Source organism: Miscanthus floridulus, chromosome 2, assembly GCF_019320115.1.
Source record: "Miscanthus floridulus cultivar M001 chromosome 2, ASM1932011v1, whole genome shotgun sequence".
In the NCBI taxonomy this organism is placed as follows: domain Eukaryota; kingdom Viridiplantae; phylum Streptophyta; class Magnoliopsida; order Poales; family Poaceae; genus Miscanthus; species Miscanthus floridulus.
The window spans coordinates 162,453,974-162,481,642 of NC_089581.1; the positions used below are offsets into that span (position 1 = coordinate 162,453,974).

Sequence of the window (27,669 nt, forward strand, 5' to 3'; positions counted from 1 at the left end):
GCGCCGCACGGAATCGGCGGCGCAAGTTCAGCCTCGCCGGTGTGCAATTTCAAATAAAACACCGGGGCCTATACATCCTATTCGTTTAAGCTAAAATTTGACTTACACTAAACGCTGAAATGTCGTGGGAGTAAAATAACCTCAGGCCCAGTTTAGATCCGAAATTTTTTGCAAAATGACGCTGTAACGTTTTTCGTTGTTATTTGACAATTAGTGTCCAATCATAGTCTAATTAGACTTAAAAGATTCGTCTCGTGGATTTTATCTAAACTGTGTAATTAATTTTATTTTTTATTTATATTTAATGCTTCATACATGCGTCTAAAGATTCGATATGACGAAGAATCTTAAAAATTTTGGCAAAATGAGGTGGCCTCAAGCGAACAGGGCTCATCCGCGCACGCCCGAAGCCGCGTCGCCATCGCCTCCCCAACTTCATCACCAGTCCTCCCTTCCCCAACTTCATTTACCAAAACTCCCGCCTCCGGCGCGCCACGATCCGACTCCGGGATGCTCGCGCTGCTTCCGCGCCTGACGAGCGCGCTCCGTGGCCACTACGACGCCGATCAGGCCTACCTCCTCCGCAAGAGCGCCCTCCAGGCCCTCACCCTCTCCAGGTTCCACTCCCTCCCCCTCCGCCAATGCGCTGGTGCCTCACCGTCCCCCAACCCAATCGTTGCTGGGGAAAACCTGACGATTTCGTGCTGTTCATTATCTCCGCAGGCCGCATGACGAGTGGAAGCTTGCGCGGAAAATCGTGCCTGGCTGGGACGATGGTAAGGTTTCCAAACCCCTCGAGCTCCCTTGCGGGTGATGTGATGTTTTGGCCTTCCCCACCCTTTCCTTCCGGGTGTTTGCGTGCTTGCCTGTGATTCTGATTTTAGTTTCATTGGTCGAAATTGCAACTTGTGTTGCAGCTTCCAGCGAAGTGCGCCAGGCGTATAAGCAATTTATCGGGGCCATTCTGGAGTTGTTGAGCGGAGAGGCAGTGTCTGAAGAACTCTATGAAGTTGCTCAAACTGTGTATGCCCTATTTGGTGGCGATGACACGGAGTATGTTGCTGCCGAAAGAGCCCTTTCGAAAAGGTAGCAAACAAATATGCCACGTCTTTTTTTTTTCAGGGCTCATAAACTTGGTAATTCGTTTGGCTTTTGTGCTATTAAACGAGGTTCATTTCTATGCATTGCAACTTGGAAGCTCTTAAAGCATTGGAATTTTAAAATGAAAAGCTCACTCACACACTGCTAGTAGTAAATTACGAGGTCTAGATGGCAGATGGCTATAATCTCCTGGGCAATAGGCCGATTGCATCAATTGTTTGCAAATCCTTTGAGCTGTGTTACATCATTTTTTCAGAATATTATCTTTCTGCCTGATTTTCTGTATACTGTGGATGCTGTAAGTTTAAGTTCTTTTTGCTGGATTTGCACTACTTACATGGTTTATATCTCATCAGGAATGAGTTGGAGAGCCTTGTGGGCTACACTGTACAAGACTCAGTTTTGAAAAAGCTAGCTCAGTTAGCTCAGAAGCTCGGTTCCCTTCAACGAGCAAGTGCCCATGAATCTGTACACAGAATAGCGGATGATGTAAATGAAAATGATAGAATTGAATTTGGAGCAGACTTTGATTTCAAGCCACCTGCCCGTTTCATTGTTGATGTTTCTCTTGACGTACCCTTAGAAAGTACTGAATTGGGCAGTGGTCCATTTGAAAAAGGGCAGTATGATGCTTGGAGCACATCCACAACTAGTCATTCAACTGCTGTTAGGGATTCTGTGAGTTTGAGGTGGCTGAAAGATCAGTGTGCTTTGATAACTAAAAGTGGTGGCTCGATGCTCTCAGGAGATGAACTTGCAATGACCTTGTGCAGAGTGCTCCTATCAAATAAAGCAGGCGATGAGGTTTTTAACATTCTTCTGAAAATTGCCTTTGTTTAATTTTTGTTGATGCAATCATCTTATGATCCCATGTTGCAGATAGCTGGTGAACTATTGGACCTGGTTGGCGACACTGCTTTTGAAATAGTTCAGGATCTTCTTTTGGTAAGGGGCCTTGTTGTCTTCTCTTTAAAGTTTATTCTGCATATATTTCTTTCATACTCTTCACTGTACAGTGTGTGTTGCTCCTCATAGTCCTGCATGTTTGTAACTTGTTTCTGGCACACAAACAAGGTCTAGGAGACTCAATTATTGGTAGACATGACACGATAACTTACAGAAAACCTATAAGCCATCCGCTTGTTCAAATGTTACAGTATGGCCAGGATTCGGGTATCAGATAGGCCAGGGAAGAAATCAGAAATTTATAGGAGAGCACCAGAATCAGTACAGCTTCTTATACCAATTAGAAGAAAAGCTTATCTGTTTCATAAATGTTGCTAATTTCCTCTCTCCTTTTTTCCTTGAACATGCTTAGAAGTGTATGTCATTGTATTAAAGATAGAAAGCTGTCAACTACATGCTGACTCCATGGCAGGGGGTTATTTTTTTTTCCAGATTTTCTCTGATAATTCTTTTTTTGTTAGAGGATTCAGACTTTAACTCTGATCCTTTGTTGCTTTGGTTCTTCATTAGTTTGCATGCTTCTGCTTTTACCATGATAAGGATCCAAAGAACTACAGTTAACCTGGAATTATATTTGAGGGTGAGGCTCAAACTGAGAGCTCACTATGAGATAGTTCAATTATGACATCCTTCTTCCAGAAAGTTGAAACACATGACCGATTAATAGAACAGCACTGTTATTTCTTTGTGCAATGACATGGTAATGAAGTACGCCTCATTGCTGCGTTATTTAAGAATTTATTTATGTGCTTTCTGTACATGACACTAATGGAATAATTGTTCGAGAAAAAAACAATAATTGTATATAATCTGATTATGTCATGCTCTGCAGCACAGGAAAGAGCTAGTAGATGCAATTCAACATGGATTGTTGATACTGAAATCTGAGAAAATGACCTTAGGTAATCAACCAAAGATGCCAACTTATGGCACACAGGTATGGCAACTTCGTAGTGTTGGCTATCTCTTCATGCATTGTGGATACCTAGCTAGATTATGAAATGAAGTCTCATCTTATATGCCTGCAGGTAACTGTACAAACAGAGTCTGAACGCCAGCTTGATAAGATTAGGAGGAAAGAGGAAAAACGCAGCAAGCGTGGTGCAGACAGTGGCAATAGCGATATTGGTGTTGATGATTTTTCATCCCTTCTTTTGGCAAGTGAACGAAAGAAACCATTTGATGACGTGATTGGTACTGGAGAAGGGTCGGATAGTTTTACAGTAACTTCCCTTCCTCAAGGAACCACAAGGAAACACATGAAGGGGTATGAAGAAGTGAAGATTCCACCAACTCCAACAGCATCACTGAAACCCAATGAGAAGCTGGTAGGCATATGGTCTCATCCCTTATCTCCTCTGTATATGTAGCTTATATCTCTAAAATTGATTCAATGGGAGTGGGACATGATAAGTCCTGCATTATATTAATTTTAAGATGATTTTCCTTACTTCAATGGACCTCTTTTTTCTAATTTGAGATCTCTTTAATATACTCAGTGATCTTAGAACGTGGAATGGTGAAACCTAGTACCAATGATCAATTTGCATAACATTTTTCTGTTTCACTATATTGATTTTATCTGTGGATATAAAAACATCGCATTTGCATACATATAATATTATAAATACCCTCTTTCCAATCTTTCTCTTTCTTTATATAGTTGGTAAAATGACTGCATCTGTACCAGTTCTATTTACTTTAGCATTAACAGGTTTGTGACATCGGACTGACTCAGCTGTGCCTGTTCATCATTAGTTCGTTACTTGGATTTTTTTGTTGATAACTGTGGAGTTCTCTTTGTTTTTTCCAGATTGAAATAAGAGAATTAGATGAGTTTGCCCAAGCTGCCTTTCAGGGATACAAGTCACTCAATCGTGTGCAGAGTCGTATTTTCCAAGCTACATACTACACCAATGAGAATATTTTAGTGCGTAACTGGATCCATATCTATGCAATATTTCCTCACTCACCCCCTCTTTTTAACTACTGTCTTCTGCTATCATAGCTAACTTGGATAAATTTTCAGGTTTGTGCCCCAACAGGTGCTGGGAAAACAAATATTGCAATGATTGCAGTTTCATGAGGTATACCAACACCATGAACAAGCTCTACCAAAGCCTAAAAGTTACAATTTTTTTTACAAGTTTATATTTGTTTTCTTGAGATTTTTGTTTATTATTGATAAAATCATCGGGATAGAATCTTGGATAGTGGATCAACACATTTCTTTTACAGGTTAAACAGCACTTCAGGGTTGGCATTTTACATAAAAATGAGTTTAAGATAGTCTATGTTGCTCCAATGAAGGTATTCTTCTCCCTTACATTACCTTTTTGCATCTGTAATGTTTGGATGTTTTGGGAACCATTGCATTTTACACACACACACAAAATGTTATTTAGGCCTTGGCTGCAGAGGTAACAGCAACATTCAGTCGCCGATTATGTCCATTGAACCTGGTTGTTAGAGAACTTACAGGAGATATGCAGTTGACCAAAAATGAGATTGAAGAAACTCAGGTATGCTCTACCTCGTTTTATTCTTTTCTGTGATCTTATTCTTTAACTTGGTGACTCTGAGCTGTGCTTATTTCGTGCATCAAGCAGATGATAGTGACTACTCCTGAGAAGTGGGATGTTATTACACGCAAAAGCAGTGATATGTCACTTTCAATGCTGGTTAAGCTGATAATCATTGATGAAGTACACCTTTTAAATGACGATAGAGGTTCAGTAATTGAGGCGCTAGTAGCTCGGACTCTCCGCCAGGTAAGTTCTTACGCAAAAAGGGAACAACTTCTCTCTGCGTTGGTGTTGGCAGAATTCACAGTTTAATAATTTGTAAAGATGAGATGAAATATAGGTGGGTATGCTTCAAATTATATGTCTGTAGGCACTGATAACACTATGTTTATCCTTGTTTTACATCTTACTTATATATGTAGTTTCCTGTGCATTAATGATCTCAAGAATCATGGCAGAATAATTTATATAAAAAATGAAGAAGTAAAGACGTGTTTACCTTTACATGTTGTTTTGTTACCTATGGTCCATATTTATGAATTGATTGAATGCAACAGGTTGAGTCTATGCAATCAATGATTCGCATTGTTGGCCTATCTGCTACCCTGCCTACCTACTTAGAGGTCTGTTACCTACTTACCTTAACTATCATGTATATACGATTATCTCAACATTCAAGTTTGATTAAATAATATCATGGAACTTCACATCTTTCAGGTTGCACAATTTTTGCGGGTTAATCCAGACACTGGCCTTTTCTTTTTCGACTCAAGCTATCGTCCAGTTCCTCTTGCTCAGCAGTACATTGGGATCAGTGAAAGGGATTACACAAAGAGAAGTGAACTATTCAATACTTTGTGTTATGAGAAGGTCTTTTCTCTTTGAATAGCATGGTTCTCTTGTTTTCTGCATCTGTACCTTCATATGACTCTTACATCAAATTGACAGGTTGTTGAGTCCATTAAGCAAGGTCACCAAGCATTGGTTTTTGTTCATACCCGCAAGGATACTGGGAAAACTGCTAGAACCCTGGTAAGTCTTATACCTTCCATGTGAGAAGCATTGCGTAATTGCTCGATAGTAGTAGAATTACAATATTGGTTTCCTATTGTTCACTGTTTATGTCATGTCTCGCGAGTCTTACTGTTTATCAGGATTCTTATGCCATGTGTGTTAGTCGCTGAATTCTCACTCTTGGTAGTAGGAGAATTCTTACTCTCATCGAGAGAGGATGACACTAGGAGTTGGGGCAATTTTCTTGTCTATTTCTCACACAAGCTCACACAAATGCCATGCCAACCCAAGGGGTTGGGGTTACATATTTATAGGCTGCTAGCCAGCCAAGCATATGCCAAGATGCTAGTCTAAGATGTAATATGCTGTCCTAGCTAAGATGCTGTCCTCTAGTCTAAAGATGCTGTCCTCTAGTCTAAGATGCTGTCCTAAAAACAGAAAAACAGCCACAAGGACCATGACCATGTGAGCATCATAGCCCCACAAAGACCAGCCACACATGAGACTTATCCATCATTCTCCCCCTAAGTCTTGTGCGTCGTCTTGTGGGAGAGTTGAACCATCCCGGTCCTGGAGCAGAGCTCAAGGAACTTGATCCTCCCAAGGGGCTTGGTGAGCAGGTCCGCAAGCTGGTCCTTGGTGTTGATGTAGCTCGCCTTGATGCTCCCTTCCTCCAAACAGCTTCGGATGAAGTGGTACCTCACCCGGATGTGCTTGCTGCGCTCGTGGAACACGGGGTTTTTTGCCAGGGCCAGAGCGGACTTGCTGTCCACCCTGAGCTCCACCGCTCTAGTGTCTCTGCCGAGGAGATCATCAAGCAGTCGAGCGAGCCAGAGCGCCTGAGTCGAAGCGGTGGAGGCCGCTATGTACTCGGCCTCGCAGCTGGACAGGGCCACCACCTGCTGCTTGACCGACTGCCAGCTAACGAGGCACTTGCCGAGGAAGAAGAGGATCCCGCTCGTGCTCTTGCTGGTGTCGATGTCGCCGGCGTGGTCGCTGTCGCTGTACCCGACGAAGTGTGCCGCCCCAGGGCACCTCGGGTAGTAGAGGCCGTGGTCGAGAGTCCCCGCAACATAGCGGATGATCCTCTTCACAGCCTGCTGGTGCTCCGTCGTCGGTCGCTGCATGAACCGACTAACGTAGCCGACGGAGAATGCCAAGTCCGGCCGTGTGTGGGCGAGGTAGCGAAGGCTCCCCACAAGACGCCGGTACTGCGTAGCGTCCACCTCCTCCGTCGTGCTGTCGCGGCTCAGCTTCAGCCTCTCCTCCATCGGAGTGAGAGCTGGGTTGCAGTCGGTGAGCCCAGCTAGCTCAACGACGCGCTTGGCGTAGGCGGTCTGTCGAAGCGTGATCCCAGAGTCATCCTGGTGTACCTCGATTCCCAGGTAGAAGGAGAGAGGCCCCAGGTCACTCATCTGGAAGGTGGCCTTCATCTCTTCCTTGAATGCCGCCACCTCCGCATCCTTGGTGCCGGTGATCACCAAGTCGTCGACGTAGACACCCACCAACAGGGCATTACCTCCATTGCCCCGTCGGTAGATGGCCGCCTCGTGCGGGCTTTGCTCGAAGCCCATCCCCTTTAGCGTGGAATCCAGCTTGGCATTCCACGCCCTCGGTGCCTGCCGCAAGCCATAGAGGGCCTTGCGCAGGCGGAGCACCTTGCCCTCCTTGCCGGGGATCGCAAATCCCGGCGGCTGGTGCACGTAGACCTCCTCCTTCAAGTCGCCGTTAAGGAACGCCGACTTGACGTCCATGTGATGAACACGCCAGCCCTCCTGGGCAGCTAGCGCAAGGAGGAGTCGCACGGACTCCATCCGTGCCACGGGAGCAAAGGCGTCGTCGAAGTCGACCCCCTCCTGCTGCACGAAACCTCGTGCCACCAAGCGAGCCTTGTGCTTGACGATGGCACCGGCTTCATCCCTCTTCAGCTTGTACACCCACTTAAGGGTGATCGCGCGATGACCACGAGGAAGGTCAGCAAGCTCCCAGGTGCGGTTCTTCTCAACCGCATCCATCTCCAACTGCATCGCGGCGCGCCATGCCGCGTGTCTCTCGGCCTCTGCGAACGACCGAGGCTCGCCGTCGTCACACGCAAGGTGCAACTGCGCCTCCAGGTCCTCCAGGTCATGAGGCACCAGTCCCGGCACCAACTGGTCGCCGAGAAGGTTCTCCATCGTACGGTACCGCAACGGCTCGCCATCGTGGTACGCGTCGATGCGCTCCTCGTCGTGAGAGAGCGGAGTAGCGAGCTCAACCGGGCTATGCTCGACACGAGCTGGTGTTGGAGTAGACGTGCCCGGAGAGGTGCCTGTCGGTGCTGGAGTGCGTGGTGTTGCCGGCTGTGGTGAAGCCGGCGAAGAACTCATCGCAGCCGAGGTCCTGGCTGGAGAGCGTGGAGCTGTCGGAGTAGCAGGCGCCGGGGTCGGTGGAGGCTCGGGGACTGGGGTAGACGCGCTCGCCGAAGAAGAGCTGCCTACTCCCCCAGCTCCCTCGAAGTGGACGTACTCGACAGTGAAGTCGTCGTAAGTCGGAGCCGAGCCATCGTCCACTGCCTTGTCCCACGCCCATCCTCGCCCTTCGTCGAACACAACGTCGCGCGCCGTGCGCACACGCTGTGTCTTCGGGTCGAGGATGCGGTAGGCCTTCGAGCCCTCCGCGTAGCCGATGAACACTCCCGGAGTGCTCCTGTCGTCGAGCTTGCTGATGTGGCCAAGCTCCTTGGCGAACGCGAGGCAGCCGAAGACCCGCAAGTGGGAGACCGCCGGCTTGCGCCCATGCCAAGCCTCGTACGGCGTCCTGCCGTCGAGCGCCTTGGTAGGCGAGCGGTTGAGGATGTAGACGGCCGTCACCACCGCCTCTCCCCAGAAGACAGCCGGCATCCCCCTCTGCTTGAGGAGGGCCCGAGCCATCCCCACAACCGTCTGGTTGCGCCGCTCGACGACGCCGTTCTGCTGCGGGCTGTACGGCGCGGAGTAGTGGCGCTGAATGCCCTCGTCAGCGCAGTACGACGCGAATTCAGCCGCCGTGAATTCGCCGCCGTTGTCGGTGCGCAGCACGCGCAGCTTGCGGCCGCACTCCGCCTCCGCAGAAGCCTGCGCGCGTCTGATGGCGTCCGCAGCCTCTCCCTTGCCGCCGAGGACCATCACCCACATGTAGCGGGAGAGGTCGTCGACGAGCAGCAGGAAGTAGCGTCGTCCTCCCGGTGTGGCCGGTGTCACCGGGCCACACAAGTCCCCGTGCACGAGCTCGAGCCTCTCCTTGGCTCGAAAGCTCGCCTGCTGGGGAAAGGGGAGTCGCCTCTGCTTCGTCAACACGCAGACGTCGCAGAGCTGCTCCACATGGTCGAGGCACGGCAGGCCTCGCACCATCTCCGTGGCACTGAGCTGCTTCAGGGCCTCAAAGTGAAGGTGCCCGAAACGCTCGTGCCACTGCCACGCCTCGTCGTCCCGACGAGCAGCGAGACAGAGGGGTTGTGCCACCTGCACGTTAAGGACGTAGAGTCGATTTGCGCTTCTGGATACCTTGGCAAGAAGGCGACGACGACGATCCCAAATCCTCATGACTCCGTCCTCAACCACCACGCGCGAACCGTTCTCATCCAGCTGTCCCAAGCTGATGATGGAGTTCCTCAACGCGGGGATGTAGTAGACTCCGGTGAGCAGCCTGTGCTCACCAGACACGGCGGTGAAGATGATGGAGCCGACGCCCTTGATCTCCACGCCGGAGGCATCCCCAAACTTGACGGAGCCTCGGACGCTAGAGTCAAGCTCGGTGAAGAACTCCCGTCGACCGGTCATGTGATGGGTGGCGCCGGTGTCGAGGCACCACCCGTCAGTCTTGTCGTTGCCGGAGCTGTCGCCGAGGAGGGCGTGTGCTTTTGGCTCGTCAAGGTGGAGGAGAGCCGCTGCGGCCGGTGCCGCTGGAGGTAGCTCGATGCTGACATGTGCCATGAACAGAGCCGGCTCCTCCTCCTCCGCCTGTGCGACGTGGGCCTGGCCGCGTCGTGGCTGTCGACAGTCCTTGGCCCAATGGCCAAGCTGGCCGCAGTTGCGGCAGGCGTCGTCTCGTGTCGGCTTGTGCCTGCCGGCGGCGCCGCCCTGGGCGCCTCCGCGGGCATCACCCTCGGCACGTCCTCGCGCCCCGGCCTGGGCGTCTCTGCGCGCCTTACGTGGCTTGCCACGCTTGCGGCCGCCTGTCGCGGAAGAAGGCTCCCCCTTCCTCCGGTCACCCTGGCTGGCAAGCCACTGCTCCCGAGTAAGAAGGAGCTTCCCGCCAGTGGTGATGGGCCCTGAGAGGGACTGTGGCTCATCACTATCGACGACCTTGAGGCGACCTATCGCCTCCTCGATCGACATCGTGGAGAGATCCAGCAGCGACTCGATCGAGCGAGCCATCTGCTTGTACTTCTCGGGGACGCAGCGGAAGAGCTTTTCGACAGCTCTCTCCTCGCCGTAGGTGTCGTCGCCGAACTGCACCATCTTCTGCAACAGAGTGTTGAGACGGAGAGCAAAGTCATCAACGTCCTCACCTGGCTTGAAAGCCAGGTTCTCCCACTCCTTGCGAAGTGCCTGCAGTGTGGACTTGCGGGCGCGGTCGCTGCCGATGCGTGCCGCAGCGATGGCGTCCCAAGCCTCCTTGGCAGTCCGCTTGCTGGTAAGCGAGAACTGCATCTCGGGCGGGACTGCAGCGATGAGAGCATCCAGCGCCCGTCGATCTAGGTCGTAGTCGACGTCGCCGTACCGGACTGCCTCCCACATGTGCCGCACCTGGAGCTTTACCCTCATCACCGCAGCCCACTCGACGTAGTTGGTCTTGGTGAGGGTAGGCCACCCACCGCCGGGACCGACGTCCCTGACAACAGCCTGGAGCCCGTGGTAACCACGGTACCGATCCGGGGAGAGAGAGCCACGCTGCCTGTGAAGGCCGCGCTCTCCATCGACCCGTCGGTACCGATCCGGGGAGAGAGAGCCACGCTGCCTGTGAAGGCCGCGCTCTCCATCGACCCGTCCGCCACCGTTGCCGTGCGCGCCTCCTCCAGGAGCGCCGCCGCCGTGCGCGCCTCCTCCAGGAGCGCCACCGGCGCGTCCGCGCCTGTCTGGGCTGCCGCCGCGCTCGTGGGCGTGCGCGGCTGCCCCAGGAGCGCCACCGCCGTGCGCGCCTCCTCCAGGAGCGCCGCCAGCGCGTCCGCGCCTGTCTGGGCTGCCGCCACGCTCGTGGACGTGCGCGGCTGTCCACTGCGCCGCCCGCGCTCGCGCTGCCTCCCTCTCTAGCAGCTCGAGGTCCGCGTCGGCGGTGTCGTCAGCGGAAATGGAGCTGCCGATGCTGCCGCGCAGAGCCTCGACCTCCGCCGCCGCCGCACGCGCTGCATTCGCCGCCGCCGCTGCTTCCGCCTCCGCTCTGGCTGCTGCCAGCTCCGCCGCTGCTAGCCTCGACGCCCTTGCCGCCGCCGCAGCGGTCTCTGCCGCCGCTCGCTCGCGTTCCTCTGCCGCGGCAAGTTCGGCCTCCTGCCGACGCCGCGTGCTCGAGGCGACCGAGCGCTGAGACTGCCCTGCGGACATGACGCGCTACCGGGGGGCTGCTGCGTGGGGAGAGGGCTGCTTCAGACGAGCTGGGAGAGGAGTGAACAGGAGCGGCCGGAGGAGCTGCTGCTGCCAACAGCTGGGGCTGTTGTGGGGCTGGGAGAGAAGATGAGCAAGAGATGCTCAGGCTACAGGATAATACGGCTCCGATACCACTTGTTAGTCGCTGAATTCTCACTCTTGGTAGTAGGAGAATTCTTACTCTCATCGAGAGAGGATGACACTAGGAGTTGGGGCAATTTTCTTGTCTATTTCTCACACAAGCTCACACAAATGCCATGCCAACCCAAGGGGTTGGGGTTACATATTTATAGGCTGCTAGCCAGCCAAGCATATGCCAAGATGCTAGTCTAAGATGTAATATGCTGTCCTAGCTAAGATGCTGTCCTCTAGTCTAAGATGCTGTCCTCTAAGATGCTGTCCTCTAGTCTAAGATGCTGTCCTAAAAACAGAAAAACAGCCACAAGGACCATGACCATGTGAGCATCATAGCCCCACAAAGACCAGCCACACATGAGACTTATCCATCAATGTGAACAGGGCTGTAGCCTAGTTGGTCACAGGAGCCTTTGTAAGTTTAACCACTTGAGCCACGTTCAGCGAGATGCACATGGCTGCAGGCATGTGTTTTAGGCGCTCGGTGGCACGTCCAGGGTAGCCGGCCTTCGGGGTGTTTCTCATCCTGCATGCCACAGGGGTGGTCTTTCCCCTGCAGGTCGAGTTTTTTAAGGATTCTTATGCCCCATACCTGATACCTGTATATATCCAAGAACCCCCTTGTATCTTTTTTTTTTCCGAACACGCAGGAGAGCTACATGCCATTTGATAAAAAAAAAACCCAAATGTACAACACCGCACACAACACATACAGACCTGACTAATAAATGCCTTGAATTTTCTTATTTTCTTTTTTATTTAAAAATTATATCTAGAAAGTGTGTTGGTACTCTTGGTTAGAAATATCAGATCGGCTGAGCTACTCCCTTCGCTTTGCTATATTTGTTAATGGTCTTGGAGGAAAACATTTCAAAATGTTTGTCCATTGAGGAAATCAAGAGTATGGTTGTTATTATGGGCAAACAGACACAAGTGGAGGGAGATATATTATCCCATGTTAATGTACCTCCATTTAACAATCCACAACCGTCATGTGCAGAAACCAAGGAGGCACTAGGTATAATGGACCTCATATGCCTCTTTTAAATAGCATGCCACAGCTAACTTGTATTTTGAAAGGACAACTCCCCAGTTATAGGACATACAAGGTGAAAAGGCAATATGATCTTAGATTAAGCTGATGGATTTTTTGTTTCATAAGACATCGTTCAGGATTTGAGGTCCTTTCATGGGTATATTTTTCATGATGTGGATATATGTCTTAACTAATTAGATAATCTCTAGTTTCTCATTATTTTTTTTCATGCTGCTCAGATTGACCTAGCAGCAAAAGCAGGTGAATTGGAATTATTTTCAAGTGCAGATCATCCTCAATTTCCATTAATCAAGGTATAAGGTTACCCAATGGTTTCATTTTTACCGTTGATGTAGTGAACTAGTGATTTACTTATTCTTAATGGGTGCAGAAAGATGTTAGTAAAGCAAAAAGTCGTGAAGTTGTTGAATTTTTTGAATCTGGATTTGGTATACACAATGCTGGAATGATGCGTTCTGACAGAAATTTGATGGAGCGCTTGTTTGGTGACGGGCTTTTGAAAGTAAGTATTTCTGCATGCTCGAGTATTCTCTAGTCTTGTGCTAACTTCTTTCAATTTAGGTCCTTGTTTGTACAGCAACTTTGGCTTGGGGAGTAAACTTACCAGCTCATACAGTTGTTATAAAGGTTAGTATATGTCTATGCTTTCTTTTTTGCTCTATTTTTTAAAAAATTCTAAACATAAATGTATAATTGATGGTGCATCTAGACAATACTGGATAATTGAAAGAAATAAACACTTGCAGTTTATCGTAACTTATCACTTGACTTAATATTTTTAGGATGAAATTAATACCTGTCCATGTATCAGGATTCTATGCTGTTTAGTTCGATCTAGCAACTACTACTTTTGTAGTTTGGCCTTAATACAGACACATCTTGGTATTCAGTGTTGTTTAGTTCAATCTAGTTACCACTTCTTTTGAAGATAGTTTGGGATCAACATTGGCATGTAATAATCTCATCTGGATGGGCATACTGAAAGCCTCAAGTTTTGTGTGAATTACTTTTAGTTTATCTTACTGGTTTGATAAGATGGATGAGCATCGCAACCCTTATGTTTGTTGGATACATCATTGGTTGTTCCACCGATTCCAAAACATGCATGTTTCCAATTGTTTGTACCTCTTTTATGCACTGCACATTGCTGAATAAATAATATATTTCCATTTCCCAACAACAGGGCACACAGCTATATGATCCTAAAGCTGGTGGGTGGCGAGATCTGGGGATGCTTGATGTGATGCAGGTGCCTATCTGAACCTTTCATAATTATGTGCTATTATTTTTTTAAGTAAAATTTCTGTGCTATTATGTTCATTTCTTCAGCCAAACAGTCTTATGTTTCTGATGTTCATGCATTCGTTTTCTTTTTTGTGCTAGATCTTTGGACGTGCTGGAAGGCCACAGTTTGATAAAAGTGGCAAAGGAATTATTATCACAACACATGACAAATTGGCTTATTACTTGAGGTTATTGACAAGTCAGCTTCCAATAGAGAGCCAGGTTAGCATACCAGGACGCTATGCTAACATAATAATGGAACTTGTTTGGCTATGGGGTAAATTAAGATCATAATCCAGGGGTGATCCTAACATTAGGTGGTTGTATAATGGAGCAAGTTTCATATGACCTAATAGTTTTATGTTATTTTACTATTGTAGCCCTTCTTATGACTCAGGTATTGAAAAAAAAGCTCTCCACAATTTAATATGTTGTATTGTTATATATAATCTTGCAGTTCCTTGGATCTCTGAAAGATAATTTAAATGCTGAGGTTGCCTTGGGCACTGTAACAAATGTCAGGGAGGCTTGTACCTGGCTTGGTTATACATACTTATTTATAAGGATGAAGACTAATCCTCTGGTGTATGGGATAACTTGGGAAGAGGTAATTTTTCCTCCCACCATTCACACCTATGCGACGGTAACTTATCTAAGAAGGATGCATCTTTTAGTATGAGATTTTTGACATTCACTAAAAAAAGTGGCAAACAGTATATATGGAAGTATATACTGCTCCATAACTTGTCTTATTAAGCCATTTTCTTAATAAGACAAGTTATGGAGCGGTATAGGGAGAAGAAGAAGGACCTACACATGGTTTTTATTGACTTAGAGAAGGCTTATGATAAAATACCAAGGAATGTTATGTGGTGGGCTTTGGACAAACATAAAGTCCTAACGAAGTACGTCGGGCTCATTAAGGACATGTACAACAATGTTGTGACTAGTGTTCGAACAGTGATGGAGACACGGATGACTTTCCAATTAGGATAGGACTACATCAAGAGTCAGCTTTGAGCCCTTATCTGTTTGCTTTAGTGATGGATGAGGTCACAAGAGACATACAAGGGGACATCCCTTGGTGTATGCTTTTCGCGGACGATGTAGTGCTAGTTGATGAAAGCCGGACAGGAGTGAATCAGAAACTGAAGTTATGACGGGAGACTTTGGAGTGCAAAGGTTTTAGACTCAGTAGAACTAAAACTGAGTATATAAGATGTGACTTCGGAACTACTACACGGGAGGAGAAAGATATTAGTTTGAAAGGTCAAGTAGTGCCTAGGAAGGATACATTTCGATATTTAGGATCAATGCTACAGAGAGACGGGGATATTGATGAAGATGTTAGCCATAGAATCAAAGCAGGGTGGATGAAGTGGCGCCAAGCATCTGGTGTCCTATGTGACAAAAGGGTACCACAGAAGCTAAAAGGCAAGTTTTATAGGACGGCGATTAGACTTGCTATGTTGTATGGTGCAGAATGTTGGCCTACGAAAAGACGACATGTTCAACAGATAAGTGTCGCGGAAATGCGTATGTTACGTTGGATTTGCGGTCATACAAGAAGGGATCGAGTTCGGAACGATGATATCCGTGATAGATTAGGGGTAGCACCAATTGAAGAAAAGCTTGTCCAACACCCGTTGAGATAGTTTGGACATGTCCAACAGAGACCTCCAGAGGCACCGGTGCGTAGTGGAATCCTAAGCCAGGATAGTAACATGAAGAGAGGCAGAGGAAGACCGAAGTTGACTTGGGTAGAGGTAATAAAAGGAGACTTGAAAGGATGGAATATACCCAAAGACTTAGCCTTAGATAGGAGTGCTTGGAAAACAGCTATTCACGTGCCTGAACCTTGATTGCTTCTGCTGGGTTTCAACTCTAGCCTACCCCAACTTGTTTGGGACTTAAAGGCTTTGTTGTTGTTGTTGTTGTTGTTGTTGTATATATGGAAGTATCACAGGCCTTCTGTATTTTGCTAATAAATGTTGTTTTATCATGTCACGAATGAGATTTTGTTTTGAGTTCTAATCTCTATCTCGTATTTTTATTAAGGTTATGGGAGATCCTTCTATGGGTGCGAAGCAAAGAACATTTATTATTGATGCTGCACGTGCACTGGACAAAGCTAAGATGATGCGCTTTGATGAAAAGAGTGGTAACTTCTACTGCACCGAACTTGGTCGAATTGCAAGCCACTTTTACCTTCAGTACTCCAGTGTCGAGACTTACAATGAGATGCTTCGACGTCACATGAGTGAAAGTGAGGTATGTCTTTGGTTTACCCCCTTTCATATGTTTGTTCAGAGCTTGTGATGCTTGCGACATTTTACTGACCTGCCTGGGTACAACCTCAGTTGATTACTATGGTGGCACATTCCTCTGAATTTGAGAATATCGTAGTAAGAGAAGAAGAACAGGATGAATTAGAAGCCCTTGCCAGGAAAGCATGTCCTTTGGAAATTAAGGGTGGGCCGACTGACAAACATGGGAAAATTTCAATTCTCATACAGGTTACTCCTGAGGACTGAAACTCCCCATTAAATTTTAACTAGAAGATTTTAATTTGGGTATTTGATCAATTTTCAGGTTTATATTTCCCGTGCTCCAATTGATAGCTCCTCTTTACATTCTGATGCTCAATACATTAGTCAAAGTTTGGCACGTATTATGAGAGCACTATTTGAGATTTGTCTGCGTCAGGGATGGTCTGAGATGTCATCCTTATTATTACAATATTGCAAGGCCGTGGACCGCAAGATATGGCCCCATCTCCATCCACTTAGGCAGTTTGATAAGGATCTTTCTCCTCAGGTTTGCTACCAATTATCACTACTTGTGTTTCCATTGTTTTCGAAATGTAATCCTTCCTCTTTGAATTAGATATTGTGGAAACTCGAGGAAAGAAATGTTGATCTGGATCATCTTTATGAGATGGAGGAAAATGAAATTGGAGCTCTGATCCGGTTTTCTCATCAAGGAAAGGTATGCCTTGGCTTAACAGGTGTTTTTTCAATGGTTGTTCAGTATTTTCTTCTACTTGTTACTAATGAGATTAACATCCTCTTGCTGAAGTTGGTTAAGCAATACGTTGGATACTTCCCATATGTCAACCTATCTGCAACTGTGAGCCCAATCACTAGGACGGTTCTTAAAGTAAGAGCTTTGTTCCAGTTAAGTATTGTGTGCCAATTTAGGATTTTCCACGATATACTCTTACGCAACCACTTATTATATTGCTGTAGGTGGACCTGCATATAACTCCAGAATTTGTGTGGAAAGATCGTTATCATGGCATGTCAGAACGGTGGTGGATCATTGTTGAGGTGTGTGAGTGTACATGTATTGTTGTTATGTCAGAAAGATCGGGGAAAATTTATTTCATCTGTCTTTCACCATATTTATTTTCTTGTTGCCATGACTTTTTTTTTTGTCAAGAGACTGTTTCCTCTTTTCGTATCTTTTTTTTTTTGAGGGTCTGTACAATGCAATTATATTTGCTTTGCTTCTAACTTTTTGAGGAGACACACTTATACCACCTTGAAAGATTGGTAGCAAATGCATAGAAATGTCATCTTCAGGAACCTCTTACATAAAGTGCAATGTGCATGCAAATGGTCGTATAAATTTACACCTTCTCTTTAAAGATTTCAAATTTAAACTTTCTGTACTCGATTCCTATTGCAGGCATGCATTGGTCAGTAACAATAACATTTTATTTTCCAGGATTCTGAAAATGATACCATTTATCATTCAGAGCTATTCACATTAACTAAGAAGATGGCAAGAGGAACACCTACAAAGATATCTTTTAACGTACCAATATTTGAACCTCATCCGCCACAGTACTATATGCGTGCCATCTCAGACTCATGGTTACATGCTGAAACACTCTTCACCGTTTCTTTTCATAATCTGACATTGCCACAGGTGAATTGAACAATTGCTTACTGATGCTCCATAATGCTTATTTTCATTATTATATACTGAATGCTGCACCTGTTGCCCATGCAGACGCAAATAACACACACTGAACTTTTGGACTTGAAGCCTCTTCCACTGAGTGCTCTTGGCAACAAAACGTACGAGGATCTGTACAGATTTTCCCATTTCAATCCGATACAAACTCAGGTGTCTTTGGAACCCAGCTATCTTTCATTCTAGTGCCAATGCCATTATCTGCATGATGATAGGGATTGTAATTAAACTTTTAAAACTATTCCAACCAAATTGTTTTTTGTTGTGCAACTGCTCCAGGGATTATCAGTTTTTTTATAGTTATAGTAGTCAGTTGTTTGTGGGAAAAACATGTATTCTTGATTGAACATAAATTAGAGAATCAAGTAAAAGTTACCAGATGCTCAACATATGCATCCATTTTTTTGAAGTTCACAGGATGCTTATTGTATGCATCTCTTGTGTTGTATAATGCCCAAACACATCTAGTACCATTGCTGAATTGTTTGCTCTTTGTATGCAAACTATTAAATTTCTACGTAATTTCTTCTTTCAGGCTTTTCATGTTCTTTATCACACTGATAACAATGTACTCTTGGGAGCTCCAACTGGAAGTGGCAAAACAATTTCGGCAGAACATGCAATGCTCCATCTCTTCAATACACAACCAGACATGAAGGTTTGTTTATTAAGTTCCAAAAAATCTGAAACCTTTTTTTTTGGCATGCTGGCAATTTAATGCCTTTTCAATACCTGTTTTAGGTAGTTTACATTGCTCCTCTAAAGGCTATAGTACGAGAAAGAATGAATGATTGGAGAAAACGTCTTGTAACTCAGCTTGGGAAGAAGATGGTAAAGAGCACTCCATAGCTTTTATTTCTCTGGTACATTAAAAGTAAACAGTCATCTTAACTGAAGTAACATTTTTCATAATTCATGATAGGTTGAGATGACTGGTGACTTCACTCCAGATTTGATGGCCCTATTATCAGCTGACATCATCATTTCTACCCCTGAAAAATGGGATGGGATTAGTCGAAATTGGCATAGCAGAAGTTACGTTATGAAGGTCTAGACCTGTCCTTCATATATTAGCTATTTAGTTTTATCCCTCATTCTGTAGATTATCATAGGTTAATTTCATTTTAGTTGTTGGATATATTTTACATGATTGAAGGGCGGGCCTGGTGCAAGCGGTAGAGTCTTACCGCCTGTGACCGGAAGGTCCCGGGTTCGAGTCGCGGTCTCCTCGCATTGCACAGGCGAGGGTAATGCTTACCACTAACACCCTTCCCTAGACCCCTCACAGAGTGGGAGCTCTCTGCACTGGGTACGCCCTTTATATATTTTACATGATTATTGACAGGTTGGGCTCATGATATTGGATGAGATACATCTTCTGGGAGCTGACCGTGGACCCATCCTTGAGGTAACCCTTCTGGCACTTATATAAAGAAGAATAATATTCTTTGCTTATACTGTGTCAGTATGACATGATATATCATTTTGTCCACTGAATACATCATTAAATATGTTTTTTCTGTATTTGTTCTTTTTTGTTTTAACTTTGATCTCTCTATCAATGTTTAGCATAATGGGTTTTTTGTTTTTCAGGTCATTGTATCAAGAATGCGATACATATCATCACAAACAGAACGTTCAATTCGGTTTGTTGGTTTATCAACGGCATTAGCAAATGCTCGGTATGCTTTGAAGTGATGCTTTTGCATGCAGTTTTTTTCTAACTATATATCCAACACCTTGATAATTTTTTAGAGCTATGTTGTGTGCATCATAGCATTAACATCAATTTTTTTTGGCCCACGAACCGCAATCAGAGTCATGACAGTTAGCATGAGCGGTCACTGGTGGTGGATTATCACTGGCCGTTGGATACACGCAAATCCTGATCAGTGCTGTATCAGTATAGATATTGATTCTTGCGCTCAATCTCTTTAAATAAAGTGCAAAATATTTCCCTAGCATATGAATGGAAGCACTATTCTCACATAATGTATTTGAGAATAGTAGGTGTTATCACGGTACTGTGTGTACCTACATTACCACTGTAGCACTTTTGCTCTATTAGCTGACCTCTTCCATCTTTCACATGTATTTCAGTGATTTAGCTGATTGGTTGGGCGTTACAGATGATGGTCTATTCAATTTCAAGCCTAGTGTGAGGCCTGTACCTCTTGAAGTGCATATCCAGGTAAGCAGGATTTCTGTTTTTGCTGCAAATTCCTATTCAGGTTCATATTGCTGACCATTGCTCAGTAGAGCTAATTTCCTCAGATATTGGTTGCATTAACTAGTTTTGCTGGAAAAACTCTGCATCAGTACCTTATAGTGTTACATTTATTTCTCCTGAACAATTTACTTTTATGTCGGATGAGGCCACAAAGGAAATACGTGGTCTTTTGTGGCAATGTGGTGCTAGATGATGAGAGTAGGATGGGAGTTAATAAAAAATAGAGTTGTGGAAGCAAAACTTGGACTAGAAAGGTTTTAAACTAAGTAGAACCAAAACTGATCATATGAGTTGTGAATTGTGACTTCAGTGATACTAGTCATGAAGGAGCGGTTAGTTTGGTAGGATAGGCAGTGCCCAAGATGGATACCTTTCGGTATTAGGATTGACACTATATAGGGATGGTGATATCGATGAAGATTTTTGTCATCGAATCTAAAGTGAATGGATGAAAATGGCAGTAAGCTTCTAGCTTCCTCTGTGATAGAAGGCATAGGCGGACTCACCTCCCGGCAACCCCGGCCAGCCGCCTGGGCTCCTCGACGAATACGCAGTGAAACGCAACGAAGTTGGTATGCTATCTGAAGGATTGAAATATATTTTTCTGTAGCAAATACTCATCATCTTAAAATTTGCCCGGGCTCTAAAGTCTTCCTGGGTCCGCTACTGATAGAAGGTGCCACAAAAGGTAAAGAGCGCATTGGGAAAATACCATTGCAAAACAGCTTGAGTTGGTAAATACTATCACAAAAGTGGTGAGTTCAAAAATACCATTGTAAAACAAAGTGGGTGTTGGAAAATATTGCTGCCGCTCCTGACGTCTAACTCAGTTAATGACTTGAAAAGTCCATGATGCCTTTTTAAAGCTTTGGCCCTTGTACTCCTTTTGGCCAGTTGGCTCAGTGCCAAACTAAGGCCCCGTTTGGTTGCGAGAATTGGTTCCGTTTCTCGTAAGAATCACAAGAATCTGTGCCAAACGGGTATCTGGCAAAGTGATTCACCAGAGAAACGTTTCTCGTTTTTGTACTAAGAATGAGAATCACCCAAATAGGTGTTTCTTGTTGATTCTAGTTCATTTCAGCGAGAATCTGGATCCGTAGCCAAACGGTTTCACTGATTCTCGCTGTTTCACTAGAGAAACGTTTCTATGGAGAATCTGGATCTGAAACGTTTCTCCTAGAATCTGGATCCCTACCAAACGGGGCCTTAAGGAAAATATCCCCTTTCCGTCTATATTATACATGTTAAGTGTATCAAGGCCCATATGGCCCATGATGTTCTCTATATTGCCATCTCCAAATCTCCATGGTTAGTAACAATAGTCTTGCATAACATCTATCCTCATCTAATCTCTCCTCTCTTCTCCTCTCATCTATACGAATCTATTATAAAACCGATTAATTGAGCCCTTTGCAAACTATAAGAACTAAAATATGCACACCCTTGGTTTCACAGATTATATCCGCGCCTGTGCTTAGAAGATATAACTCCCCATCAGAGAAAGACACTAACCACAGCATTTGGAGGAAAATGTTTGTTGGATCACAGCATAAGAAAAAATTGCATCCTAACGCCATGTTTCCTCTTCTGTTTTGACAGGGATATCCTGGGAAATTCTATTGTCCAAGAATGAATAGCATGAACAAACCAGCTTATGCAGCCATATGCACTCATTCACCCAATAAGCCAGTTCTCATTTTTGTGTCATCACGTCGACAGACAAGACTTACAGCTCTTGATATCATTCAGGTGGAATTCTACTTTGGATCTATGCTACTAGATGGGTATAACTATAAACACTACTACTACTGCTATCTTATTTGTTTAATGTGCTCTACTTGCAGCTTGCAGCATCAGATGAAAAACCAAGGCAGTTCCTGAGCATGGCGGACAACTCCCTAGACATGGTTCTTTCACAAGTTTCTGACAGTAATTTGAGGCATACTCTGCAATTTGGCATTGGTCTGCATCATGCAGGTTTAAATGACAGAGACAGATCCTTGGTTGAGGAGCTTTTTTCAAACAATAAGATTCAGGTGTGTTCTGCTTTGATAGCCTTCTCCTGTTACGCGTATTTCTAATATTTCAGCTTAGCTGGTTAAGTATTTCTCTTGTAAGCTATGCTAGTTGCATACTTGAGCAAAACTTAGACAGACCTTTTTGCTTGACGTTTTTCCAGGTGCTGGTATGTACCAGCACATTGGCGTGGGGTGTCAATCTTCCAGCTCACCTGGTCATAATCAAGGTGACATAATGCCTTGCATTTTCTGTCTTCACTGGTGATTTATTTGTGAACTAATTTTATCTCTATCTTGTAGGGCACTGAATTCTACGATGGGAAAACAAAAAGATACGTAGATTATGATATCACAGATATTCTGCAAATGATGGGTCGTGCAGGTCGGCCGCAATATGACCAACATGGCAAAGCTGTTATTCTTGTTCATGAACCAAAAAAGAGCTTTTACAAGAAGGTCACGATTTTTCCGTCTCTTCTAATGGACGATCTAAATCATATTTTATCTTGTGTTTAACAGTAAATAATATAATTTTCAGTTCCTCTACGAACCATTTCCTGTGGAAAGTAATCTGAGGGAGCACTTGCATGACCACATAAATGCAGAAATTGTTTCTGGCACCATCAGCAACAAGGAGGAGGCGATTATTTATCTCACCTGGACTTACCTATATCGCAGATTGGTATTTATCTTGCAAAATTATTTTCAGTACTTCGTTTTATGTTCCTGCACTAGCCGGCTAAAAGTTCTGATATGTAATCTTCAACACACTTCAGATCCTTTTTCATCCTCACATGGTCTGTTTGGTTGGTGCATTTTCTAAATAATAAGGATCAAAATCAAGACTGTTACGACAAATGGCAAAAATTCAACAAGCAATGCATAAGTGTCTTACTGTTTTTCTGATTCAATTCTGTGGCTTGTCAAAGTTATCTGCTAAGACGGCATGATGACATTTAACTGGGACGAAAACATCTCATAAAATCTATGTTTTTGTATTGTTCACCATGATTTATTGCTACATCTCAGGTTGTTAATCCGGCCTATTATGGATTGGAGGATACTGAAACAAACACATTGAACTCTTATCTATCAAGGTGGGGAATGAGGAGTTCATTTAAGCGTAGGTCTCGACTCTGTTTACAACAAATCGATGATATGTCTTTCCCATTTTGCCCAAACAGGTTAGTCGAAACTACATTTGAAGATCTTGAGGACAGTGGATGCATAAAAGTGGATGACCGCTCTGTAAAGTACTTGATTTTGGGGAAAATAGCTTCACAGTATTACCTCAGCTACCTCACTGTTTCAATGTTTGGGTCAAATATTGGCCCCAACACATCATTGGAAGTAAGTTTTGACCTTAATTATTCCTTGGTTAATTGTTTATCAGTTAATTCGGAATGACAGATATTGAATAGCTTTGATTCTGTTGCTAGGTCTTTGTGCACGTACTGTCGGCTGCGGCAGAATTTGATGAGCTTCCTGTACGGCACAATGAGGTGTTTTTCCCTCTTTTATTTATTATATTCAACTTCTGTTCATAGATAATTGAAGTCAAAACATTTTTTCTCCTTCCGAAGATGAGGTCACTGTATTGATTAAGGAGAGGAATTGAAATTCATACAGCTAATTCCTAAAATGCACTCTGACCTTAGTTCACCCTGAACTTGTTCTTGGCATGTTTTCATCTTTTTTTGCACTTTTGCTCTTTGCTGATTCAGGATAATTTGAATCAAATACTCAGTGGAAATGTCCCGTATCCAGTTGATCAACACCACCTTGATGATCCACATGTTAAAGCCAACTTACTCTTTCAGGTACAGGGAGTTGAACATATGATTGAAATGATCTTTCTTTAGCAGTATTTTCAGTTTGATAGTATTTGATGCACAATGATGTGGTAATTATCATTTTTTTTTCTTCTATTTCTGTCTTGCAGGCACATTTCTCTAGAGCAGAATTGCCAATAAGCGACTATATCACTGACTTGAAATCAGTTCTTGATCAGAGCATACGTATCATACAGGCAATGATTGATGTATGCGCCAATAGTGGATGGCTTTCGAGTGCATTGACTTGCATGCATCTCTTGCAGATGATCATACAGGTGAATTGCATTGGATCAGCTTTTCTTTTTCAAATATATAAAAACGACTCTAAATCCTGTATTGGAGGAGGATTGCATTGGTTCAGCCTTTCTATTTTACCTTGCTAGGGTCTCTGGTTTGAGAGGGGTTATGAATCCCTCTGGATGTTGCCATCCATGAATGATGATATATTAGATCATCTCAAGGGTAGAGGAGTCTCAACAGTCCCCTCCTTGCTGGATCTTTCCCGTGAAGAATTGCATAAGCTACTTCAACCATTTTCTGCGTCAGAGTTGTATCAGGTGCTACTTTCTCAGTTCTCACACTTAAATTTGTGAGCATAATTTGTTTCCCTAAATGGTTTTAGATATTAGTTGAAAATAAAGTGGTTTGTAAATTTCTGAATTGTCCATCATTATCCAGTCTCCTTGAATTATTCAAGGAAACCTCCTTTTCCTTTTGGTCCTAGGACCAATCTGTGTGGCATAGTGGATGCCAAGTGTACATAAACCTCTATTTCCTTACTTAATGGAGTGGCAGAGCTCCTGCCTTTCCTTTCAAAAAAGAATTATTCAAGGAAATGCAAGCAGAAGAAGCTGGTTCCAGTGTTCTTATTGTTTCCCTAGATTGCCATGTTACTCATATTGGCCCCCAAATAATATTCAATGTTATTGTGTTGATCTCAGGGACTGGCGCTTCTTAATGCCTATGAATTTCTACATATTCTTTTAGAACAAAAATGTGTCAGGAATGGGCCCTGCTATTTAATTGACTATGTTTCAACTTTCTACATGGCACTTTCGATTTCCTTCAAATTTCACTGTCTGATTCATTACCAGTATTTCCCGTTTCTACGTGTTAATTAACCTCATTATTAGTATTTTCTGTCGAACTTCTGAATGCATATGATCATTGCTTTATTACTCTCCTGACTACTATATTTCATTGTGCAGGATCTGCAACATTTCCCTCGTGTTGATGTGAAAGTTAAGCTTCATAATGAACAGGAGCGATCCAGACCTCCAACTTTAAACATCAGACTGCAATTGAAAAATTCACGACGTTCAGCATCAAGAGCATTTGCCCCTAGATTTCCCAAGGTTAGTATCTAAATAATTTTCATGAGAATAGATACATAGTAGGCTCATTATTTAAGGTATTGCATAAATTTCCCAAGGTCAGTATCTAAATAATTTGCCATGAGAATAGATGCAATGATGAAATGTAACATAGTAGGCTCATTGTTTAATGTATTGCATAAAAAAATTGTTAAAATGGATTCAAAATGAAGAAATTTTTTGCCCAGGTCTTGATAAGTTAGGAAGACCATTTGGGAACTGACTTGAAACAATAAGTGTTGTGTATCAGCATTCTAGGTTGAAAGATAAATTGAAAAGGTCAACTGGTTGGACTGGTAAATGTGTCACCTTAAATCTGTTGGCAATTGGGTTGTGTAGGAGAGCTCTGGCTCCAAGCATTCTTGGAGTTGGGGATAGACTGGGGATTTCGTGTGATCCATCAAGTCCTCATTCTTGTCTACATACTCTAGATCCTGCAAGAATCAAGGAGTTGAGCTCTTCCAAACAGGCCAACATTTCTGGAATAATCTTATGCACTGCAAAAGAAATTTGCACAAGTTGATAAAACTATTTAGGCAGTGCAGATCTTTTTTTATCCCAAAGGCGTGAATGTAACCTGAAAACTTGAGTGCGAGTGAGCCGGGGGGGGGGGGGGGGGGGGGGGGGGGGGGGGGGGGGGAGGGGGTTCTTATATAATATAATGTCAGCTCCCTGTACATTCAAGGAAAAAGGTTTGTCAAAGAATGCTTTGTAATGGTAGAAATCGGTTGAATCTCCCACTAGTAGTGATAATAGCCTTACTGGATAACTATACTGTACTTGGGTAGCACCTGTTCCCTGTATATGTCAGTAAATTCGAGTAGATATATGTTCCACAGTTGCTGGAACCTGCAATTATGTATGACCTTATTAATGTTGATTTCTTCAGCTTACTGGTTTGCTGTTTGACCTGTCCCAACTAATGTATCCTTGAACTTCAATAGTTGTGTTGCATTTAACCTTTTGGTTGTTTTCTATAGGCAAAACAAGAAGCTTGGTGGCTGGTCCTGGGGAATGCTACAAGTTCAGAGCTGTATGGTCTGAAAAGAATTAGTTTTGCTGATCGGGTGGTTAATACTCGCATGGAATTGCCACAAATGTTCGATGTACAGGTAAATGAATTTTGTTAGGCTATATGCTATAGGCTCAGTGTTAAGATCTTCTGTGATTTTTAGGTGATTTGACAGCTTGTGCAGTTGCGCCTGAGACATCTATTACTACACAGTTTATTATATTACTACACAGCTGACTTTTTACTTGTTGGGATACCATTGAATCCTGTTAGTCTGCTGCATTAACAGTAAATGTCATAAATATGTATGCTTGAGATGGCTTGTTTCAAGCATGAAATCTGTGTGAGCTAACATGTCTTTTATGATTCTCGTTTCCCTCAGATGTGTGCATCACTCTTTTATGTTCTGACGATGTAATTTTATTTCAGGAGACGAAGCTGATTTTGGTGTCGGATTGCTACCTAGGTTTTGACTTGGAGTATTCTCTTGAGCATCTCACCAAGGGTTGAGTGCTTTGTTCAGAGTTCAGAGCTGTTTGGGCTGTAACATTTTGTATGGGTTGAGCAACCAGCCCATCCTAGATTGATCTGTCATCACGAGCTCATTCCATGAATTTTGTTGGAATGACTACATCCCTTGTGCTCATGCTTATATAGCATTTAATAGCGATGTGATGGTTGTAGATCAACTCATTTCATCCGCCTTACCAAACAAAAAGTAAGGATGAGGTGATTAATCACCCATTTATCAAACCAAGAACACCTTGGTGGCACCGTGTAGCCATTCACAATATCTAATATGGGAAGTAATAGAACATTCGGTCGTTGAGTGTCCAGATTAAGAATGCAGCAACTGTTCCCTGTCTCCTGGATCTAATTGATTCTTACAGGTATATAGGCTGACAGATCTTATCGTCTACTCCCTCCTGTCTCTTTATTTGTTGTTTTAGCTCTGGCCATGGGAATTAAGAAGTGAAAAAAATGTGGTGCATAAGAAAAGAGAAATCTACATTGAAAAATGAAAATGGTAAAAAAATTTGATACAACAGTCAGACAGTGGACTTGATAGATCATGAATCTGTAAATGTGCTGAATTTCCAACCGTCTGGTTGTGAGTCAAGATGGGAGTTCAATTTGAAAGCGCAGCCGGTAACAGCATTTACAACTGAGCGGTGCAAGCTGCTACCTCCGACTAATGGGATAACACAGGGCGCACTTCTTTCATCTTTCGCTAGACTTCTGAAAGAGGCCAGAATGAGTTACAGGGAATGCAAATAGAAATCTGATTATTCTACACCTAAAATTCTCCAGTAGCTTTTTTTTTTTTAAAAATCTCAGTAGCTAGTTTCTTTCTTCCTCGCAAACTTACCGAGCCTCAAAACTCAACCGCAAACGAATTTCGACTGTATACTAGATACTGTATGGTCCATCATGAGTTCATTCCTCAAGGGACAAGGGGTCATGAGTTCATTCCTCAAGGGACAAGGGGTATCTTTTCAGTGCCTCAGTGCTAGCGAAACGGAACACCGAAAGCTGCA

At 44.2% G+C, this 27,669-nt stretch overlaps 1 protein-coding gene across 2 annotated transcripts; it reads left to right on the top strand.

Annotated features, from left to right (window-relative positions):
* Nucleotides 1–393: 393 nt before the first annotated feature.
* LOC136535514 (DExH-box ATP-dependent RNA helicase DExH14-like) lies at nt 394–27,454 on the top strand. Of its 2 annotated transcripts, XM_066527779.1 has the most exons (49): nt 394–617; nt 724–776; nt 918–1,086; nt 1,458–1,905; nt 1,981–2,046; nt 2,900–3,004; nt 3,096–3,395; nt 3,881–3,997; nt 4,097–4,144; nt 4,282–4,377; nt 4,473–4,589; nt 4,677–4,838; nt 5,150–5,215; nt 5,310–5,462; nt 5,541–5,624; nt 12,617–12,691; nt 12,769–12,900; nt 12,960–13,025; nt 13,582–13,647; nt 13,782–13,904; nt 14,140–14,289; nt 15,741–15,953; nt 16,043–16,198; nt 16,275–16,499; nt 16,569–16,670; nt 16,761–16,841; nt 16,931–17,011; nt 17,412–17,615; nt 17,700–17,816; nt 18,199–18,321; nt 18,405–18,494; nt 18,586–18,711; nt 19,009–19,071; nt 19,257–19,345; nt 19,764–19,854; nt 21,493–21,642; nt 21,738–21,929; nt 22,073–22,138; nt 22,212–22,367; nt 22,450–22,593; nt 22,941–23,008; nt 23,096–23,261; nt 23,351–23,413; nt 23,636–23,731; nt 23,854–24,021; nt 24,130–24,303; nt 24,955–25,101; nt 26,100–26,231; nt 26,561–27,454. In XM_066527779.1, exons 1-49 carry the CDS (start codon nt 511–513, stop codon nt 26,639–26,641), a joined length of 6,267 nt encoding a protein of 2,088 aa, XP_066383876.1. In that variant the 5' UTR covers nt 394–510; the 3' UTR covers nt 26,642–27,454. The 2 variants fall into 2 exon arrangements, with proteins under 2 accessions (XP_066383876.1, XP_066383875.1); XM_066527778.1 differs by lacking the exons at nt 394–617; nt 724–776; nt 918–1,086; ... (3 more) ...; nt 3,096–3,395; nt 3,881–3,997 and having other exon boundaries at nt 4,098–4,154; nt 4,306–4,377.
* The last annotated feature ends 215 nt before the right edge of the window (nt 27,455–27,669 follow it).

Excerpts from the sequence above, each read along its gene's own strand:
- LOC136535514 (XM_066527779.1), top strand. The coding sequence starts at position 511 with ATGCTCGCGCTGCTTCCGCGCCTGACGAGCGCGCTCCGTGGCCACTAC. Across the intron at positions 5,625-12,616 it reads GGAAAACTGCTAGAACCCTG|ATTGACCTAGCAGCAAAAGC; the intron begins GTAAGTCTTATA and ends CATGCTGCTCAG. Across the intron at positions 16,671-16,760 it reads GGTTTTCTCATCAAGGAAAG|TTGGTTAAGCAATACGTTGG; the intron begins GTATGCCTTGGC and ends CTCTTGCTGAAG.